This window comes from Neomonachus schauinslandi, chromosome 14 (assembly GCF_002201575.2).
Source record: "Neomonachus schauinslandi chromosome 14, ASM220157v2, whole genome shotgun sequence".
NCBI classification, from domain to species: domain Eukaryota; kingdom Metazoa; phylum Chordata; class Mammalia; order Carnivora; family Phocidae; genus Neomonachus; species Neomonachus schauinslandi.
The window spans coordinates 60,313,344-60,320,929 of NC_058416.1; the positions used below are offsets into that span (position 1 = coordinate 60,313,344).

Sequence of the window (7,586 nt, forward strand, 5' to 3'; positions counted from 1 at the left end):
TTCTTCCTTGCTCCTGTGCACAGTGGCTCTTGGCTTCCATGACATTTGAAATCAGTCAAAGCACCGTACCTCTGTTTGGGGAGTCAAAGAATAAAAGTAATAGGAACATATTATATGTAGCTTCAACTAGCTCACACTTTTTGTCTCTCTAAATGGTCAAATATCCTCCATTTTCTATTTCTTTCAGACCAAGAGACAAGATCTAGAATTGCAAAGTCAAATCTGAAGCAAGTAATTTCTGAAGAATTTTCCCAGGGTATGATAATCAACAAAGGTAAAAGGAATGGAATCCTTTACTTCACCAGAGAAGTCCCAGAATATCTTAGCTGTTTAGAGAGCCATCCAGGGAAGATGGCATTTACGCATAAGAAAATCCTGACTCAGGAGAACATTCATGAAGATAATGGATTTGAGTTTAAACAGCAATCAAACTTTGTTACTCAAAGCACAAGTCCTTCAGGGAAAACAATGTGTAAAGATGACTGTTACAGCAGGAGCTTTTCACATAACCTAGATTTAAGTAATCATCAGAGAATCTACACAAGTGAAAAGCCATACAAATGTGACCAATATGGGAAATACTTTGGCTGTGGTTTGGATCTCACTCAACACCAGAGTACTCATACTGGAGTTAACCCATACCTTATTAGATATCAGAAATTTGGTGCTAGAGAAAAGCCCTTCAAATGCAGAAATTGTGGCAAATCTTTTAGCAGGGGGACACACTTTACACAACATGAAAGATGTCACACCGGGGAGCGACCATTTGAGTGTACTGTATGTGGGAAGTCGTTCAGCTGGGACTCATCCCTTATTCTACATCAGAGAACTCATACTGGAGAAAAACGCTATGAGTGCAGTGAATGTGGGAAGGCCTTCAGCCAAAGCACGTGCCTCCCACAACATCAGAGGATTCATACAGGCGAGAAACCTTATGAATGTAATCAGTGTGGGAAGGCCTTTAGCCAAAGTTCACATCTAACTCTGCATCAGAAAACTCGTACTGGGGAGAAACCCTATGAATGTAATCAGTGTGGCAAAGCCTTTATTCAGAGCATTCAGCTTAGTCTGCATCTAAGAACTCATTCTGGAGAAAAATCTTATGAATGTACCGAATGCGGTAAAACCTATAGTCATAGCTCATCCCTAATGCAACACAAGAGGATTCATACTGGAGAAAAACCCTTTGAATGTAAAGAATGTGGGAAAGCCTTTACCCAGAGCATTCAGCTGACTTTACATCTGAGAACACATACTGGAGAGAAACCCTATGAATGTACCGAATGTGGCAAAGCCTATAGTCATAGGTCATCCCTTATTCAACATAAGAGGATCCATACTGGAGAAAAACCCTTGAATGTAATGAATGTGGGAAAGCTTTCCAATGGAACACACATCTTACTCAACACCAGAGAATTCATACTGGAGAGAAACCTTACAAATGCAAAAAATATGACAAATCTTTCAGCAGAAGTACACACCTTAATCAACATCAGAGAATTCATACTGAAGAGAAACCCTACAGGTGTAATGAGTGTGGGAAAACCTTTGGTCAGAGTGCATATCTGACTCAACACCAGAGGATGCATACTGGAGAAAAACCCTATCAGTGTGAGGAATGTGGAAAGGCCTTCACTGTAAATGCATACCTTGCTCAACATCAAAGGATTCATAAGAGAAAGAAACCTTTATTATATGCCAATCACAAAGAAATTCTGACTGGAAAGAAGTCCAACAAATGGATCTAATGTGGGAAATATTTCAGCATAAACACAGGCATTCCTCAACATGAATAAATTAATAAAAGAGAGAACTCCTATAAATATAACTGTGGAAAATATTTCACTTCTAGCATGCCATGAATGCTAGAATACTAATATGCTCATCATAAAACTAAAAAGGTGGAAAATGTGTGAAATGTTTTAATGTAATATGACCTCTTACTATAAGTTAAAGGAAATATACTGAGGGGAACCTTATAAATAACGTCTTTAAAACCACAAAGTTTCACATGAAAGTTAAATCTTTTTATCTATCATGCTGAATTTCTAGAAAGGGTGTAGGAGTAATGTGTCTTGAATCTATAAATGATGTTCTATATAAGGAGGTTCATACTTCAAATCTGATGTCTCACTTTATATATACAGAGCTTTAAATACCGTAGATCAAGGGACAGCAAACTGTGGTGCATGGGACAAATCCAGCCTGCACCTGTTGTTACAAATAAAATTTTATTGGAACACAGTCACATCTATTTGTATAAACAACCAAAATTTATTGTCTCACAGTTTGGGAGGCTGATGTCCAAGATCAAGGTGCTGGCAGGTTTAGTTTCTTCTGAGTCTCCTCTCCTTGGCTTCTTGATGTGTTCTTCCATGACCTTTCCTCTGTGCACTCATCCTTGGTGTCTCTTCCTCTTCTTATAAAGATACCAGTCATTTCAGATTATGGTCCCATCTTTATGACCTCATTTGACTATAATCACCTCTTTAAAGGCCCTGTCTTTAGTCACACTGGGGTTCAGGATTTGTTTTAATTTGTTCAGGTTGCTGCAACAGATATTCTGTAGGCTGGGTGGCTCATAAACAAATTTATTTCTCAGTTCTGGAGGCTGAAAAGTCTAAGATCAAAGTGTTAGCAGATTCAGCGTTTGGTGAGAGCCTACTTCCAAGTTCATAGATGGCCATCTTTTTGTTGGGCCCTCACATGGTAGGAAAGGTGAGGCATCTCTCTGGGGTCTCTTTTATAAGGGTACTAATCCTATTCATGAGAGCTTTACCTTCATGACCTAATCAGCTCTCAAAGCCCCCCTGCCCCTTCCTAGTACCATTACTTTTGAGGTCAGGATTTCAACATGAATTTTGGTAGGGACACAAATCTGATATCATACACATATGATGAAGACATATTTGGAGGGAACACAACTCAGTCCATAACAAGCCTAAAATACTCTCTAGCCCTTTACAGAATAAATTTCCTGAACTTGAGGGTATAGATAACCAACATATACGTCAACATTCTACACTGGAAACAGATTTCTAAAGAAAAAAGTAAATTAGGGCAACATAATAGTCATAATTGTACCATACAGAGAACCTACCTGTTTTATAATTGTTGAATTATTTTGCAAAAATTAGAGAAGGGATATTTTTTTCTGGAAAATAGAAGGCAGAGGTGTTTCTTTGAATTCTGTGACTTCTCCGATTCATAATTTTTGTAGCAAACACTGGTCAGATCACCTCCTATTTATCCCATTGGTGAGGGTGGGATCCTCCACCCTACATAATACAAGATAGCTAAATGCATGACACCTGACACTGGCCTGATGACTGACAGAAGTTTATTAGTCACATATGATCCCAGCACATGGAAGGACACTGCACACCACACCACACAAACACCCCCTGTGGTTGCACTCAGGAGCAGAGCGAACCAGTAGGAGCACTGGGAAGAAGGTTTGTAGTAGTAAGAGAGTGAGGTATTCCCTGTTTTCCACCAGAGAATGTGATTGGCTTCTGTGAATAATTCATGGGCTAGGAGAGTGAGGATGGAACACTGAGCCAGGTGATAGGGAAACTACCTGGATTGGGAGCCTTTCCTGTTGGGCAGTGGGCATATTGGCAAGAGCAGGGTAATCCACAGTTAGGCGTTGGAGGCCCTGTGAGTCTCAAAGATGTCCAGGCAATGGTGAAATTTCAATTTTTACACATAGCATTAGAAATCAGGTCTGTTTGGGGAAGTTTGCAGTCTTCTGCTACCAATCTAATTTGCCCTACTAGGAGCAAACCCTCATGACACCCACTTTTTTCACATAACTTTTTCAACTTTATACTTCTTCCAAATGACCCCAACTTTTCTTGGTCCTTTGCTTTCCTGAAAGTTAAAATTTTAGAGTGAGCTTGTCCATTTCTGTCCATATAAACTGTATTATTTTGTCAAATGCATTTTCTGTATCTATTGAGGATACTTTTTTCTCCTTTACTATTTAATTGGGCTAATTACATTGATTTAAAATATTAAGCCAACTTTTCATTCCTTCAATAAACTCCATTTGATTGTGACATATTATCCTTTCTAAAGTATTGCTGGATTGGATTTGCTATTTTAAGACTTTGACTTCTGTGTTCTTGCATTGTTGTTCTGTAATTTCCTTTCCTTGTAATGTCCTTGTCAGGTTTTGGCATGAGGATTATTTAAGCCTCTGAAAATGACCTAGGAAGTGTTCCCTCCCTTTTTATTTTAGAAAACATTTTCTGAAAAACTGGTATAATTTCTTCCTTAAACATTTAGTGGAATTCACCACTTGAGTCTGAAATTTTATTTCTAAGGAAGTTTTAAATTACAGTTTTAGAGGGTTTTTGTTTTTGTTTTTAGTTATAGGGCTATTCATATTTTTTTTTCTTTGTCAGATTTGGAAAATTCCATTTTTCAAGGAATTTTTCAATTTTATCTAAGTTGTCAAATTTTTGGCAATTTGTTGCTAAATTTGTTAATACCATTCCCTTATCCTTTTAATGCCAAGAGTATAGGTATCTCTCCTCTTTCACTCTTTCACATTTTACAGGGGCTTACCAGTTCTTCTTTTTTTTTTTTTAAAGATTTTATTTATTTATTTGAGAGAGAGAGAATGAGAGAGAACACATGAGAGGGGATAGGGTCAGAGGGCAAAGCAGACTCCCTGCCGAGCAGGGAGCCCAATGGGGGTTTACCAGTTCTAATCATCTTTTCAAATATTCCACTTTGGCTTTGTTGGTTTTCATTATTCATCTGTTTTCTATTTCATTGATTTCTGCTCTTAGGTTTTTTTTCTTTCTTTCTTTGGGTTCTTTGTTGTTGTTGTTATTTTTAGTTACTAGCTTAAATTATGTTTTGTTTGAAGATTTTATTTATTTATTTGAGAGAGAGCAAGTGCATGTGTGCATGTAGGGGGATGGGCAGAGGGGGAGGGAGAGGGACAAGCAGACTCCATACTGAGTGCAGAGCCCAAATCTCATGACCCTGAAATCATGACCTGAGCCAAAATCAAAAGTCAGACGCTTAACCAACTGAGCCACCCAAGCAATCCTTAAATTATGTTTCTTAACCATTTTTTCTCTTCTAATATATGAGTTTCCTCTAAGTACTATTTTAGCAGGATCTCATGAATTTTGAAATGTATTTTTATTATAATTTCTTTTAAAATTTTATTTCCCTTGTGATTTCTTCTTTGCTAGGTGGTTATTTGTGTTATTTAATTTCTAAGTATTTGGGGATACTTTAGTTATATTTTTTGCTTTTGATATCTATTTTAATTCCATGGTGATCTAAGAACAGACTCTGTATGATTTCAATTATTTTGAGATTATTAAACTTGTCTAGCAGGAAAGCATTAGTCTTTTTCTTTTTAAGATTTTATTTATTTGTTAGAGAGAGAGAGAGAAAGCGCACAAGCAGTGGGGGAGTGGCAGGCAGAGGGAGAAGCAGGCTCCCCGCTGAGCAAGGACCCCCCATGCAGGACTCGATCCCAGGACCCTGGGATCATGACCTGAGCCGAAGGCAGCTGCTTAACTGACTGAGCCACCTAAGCATCCCAAGCATTAGTCTATCTTGATGTATGTTCCATATTAATTTGAAAGGAATGTGTATCCTGCCATTGTTGGGGATAGTGCTCTATACATGTCAATTAGGTCAAGTTGATTAACAGTACTGTTTAATTCTCTGAATTCTTATATTTTTGGCCCACCTGTTTTATCAGTTACTAAGAGAATTGTTCAAATCTCCTTGAAATGTTTGCAGACTTGTCTATTTCTTCTTTTATGTCAATTTTTATTCAATGTATTTTGAAACTATATTATTAGGTATATAAATATTTAGGATTATGTCTTCAGGAAGAACTCATTGAATGTCCTTCTTAATATCTGGTAATATTCCGGGGCGCCTGGGTGGCTCAGTCGTTAAGCGTCTGCCTTCGGCTCAGGTCATGATCCCAGGGTTCTGGGATCGAGCCCCTCATCGGGCTCCCTGCTCCATGGGGAGCCTGCTTCTCCCTCTCCCACTCCCCCCTGCTTGTGTTCCCTCTCTCGCTGTGTCTCTCTCTGTCAAATAAATAAAATCTTTTTAAAAAAAATATCTGGTAATATTCCTTATCTTTAGGTCTACTTTGTCTGATATCAGTAGCCACTCCAGCTTTCTTGTGGTGATTGTGTTTCACAAGATACCTTTCTTTCATCTTTTTCCTTTCTATTTCTCTGTGCCTTTATAACTAGAGGGTATCTTTTATAAAGAGCATATAGTTGTATCTTTTTTTTTAATGCAGTATGATAATCTCTGCATTTTAAAAAAGATTTTATTTTTAAGTAATCTCTACACTCAACATGGGGCTCAAACTCACAACCCCAAGATCGTGTTGACCACTCCACTGACGGAGCCAGCCAGGCATCTCAATGATCTCTGCCTTTTATTTATTTTATTTTTTAAATAATTTTTAAAAAGATTTTATTTGTCCTATCACCGCCTGCCTGCCCACCGCCTGCCTGCTGCCCCCACTGCTGCTGTGACCCTCTGACGTCACTGTCACTGCTGGAGGTAATCACTGTGCCGGTGCTCTGAGAATTGTAGGTGGCGATAGGCATTGCTGGGGCGTGATCCTGGGGCCTGCCCTCTTCTGCTTGTAGGTCCCGGTGGAGCCCCCTGGCAGCCGCCCACACTGGGGGCTGAGCACTGAGCTGCAGGGCTACCCTGGTGGTTGGGCAGTGCGGGGACACCGAGGGGGGGACCCTGGCCAAGAGCCCCTCTTGGGAGCCTGTCTGCATGTCAACCACCGTGACTGACCACCTCCCCTCCCAAGGTTCGAACAGGGCTGCTGCCATGGCCCCCTGAAGTTACTGGTGCATCCCGGACTCCGTCACCATGTGCCAGTTCTCTTAGAATTAATGTAGGGGGCGGTAGTCCACGGCTGCCTGTGATCCTGGGGCCTCTGCCGTGCATAAGTCCGCAATGGGAGCCGCAAGCACTGCTGGAGGAGCCCCGGGCTGCCGGGCTACTCTGGTGGGTGGGTGGCGCAGGGACACCGAGGTGCAGGACCCTGGCCGAGAACACCTCTTGGCAGCCCCTCCACCCCGGGATTGGCCCTGATTGACACCCTCCTACCTTTGCTCACAAATTCCCAGCCCCCTGGAGCTGAGGCCAGACACTTCCCAGTGCCCTTAGCCCACTCCCCATCATAGTCATCAATGTCCCTTTTCTGGCCCAATGACTCATTGAGGCCATTTCCTACAATACTACCTTCCTGCCTCCAAACCATTGCCAGTCACTTCGTGGCTCCCTCGGGTCATTACTGCGACTTCCCAGGCTGCTGGAGCCTTCTCTGGTCACATCCCAGCACCTGCCCTACCCCAGGGACACTACCGGCCTCTTCTGGACCTTTCAGACATAAGAGCATGGACCTTGGCAGTGTAGGGCCCACTCCTCTGGGAAGGAGGGATATGGGGTTTCAGGCTGCTGTCCTTGATTCCAATAGCTTCTGTGCCCCTCCACTGGAATCCCATATGTATGGCCCCAAAGAGGGCTCACCCCAAGATATCTAAAGCTGAGAAAAAATAGAGATT

The 7,586-nt window shown here is 41.1% G+C and overlaps 1 protein-coding gene across 1 annotated transcript; it reads left to right on the plus strand.

The window, feature by feature from the left end:
• The first annotated feature begins 351 nt into the window (after positions 1–351).
• LOC110579827 (zinc finger protein OZF-like) lies at positions 352–1,748 on the plus strand. The gene is given in 2 exon segments (XM_021689484.1): positions 352–1,351; positions 1,354–1,748. Coding segments are annotated over 2 exon segments (1,395 nt in total).
• Positions 1,749–7,586: the final 5,838 nt, after the last annotated feature.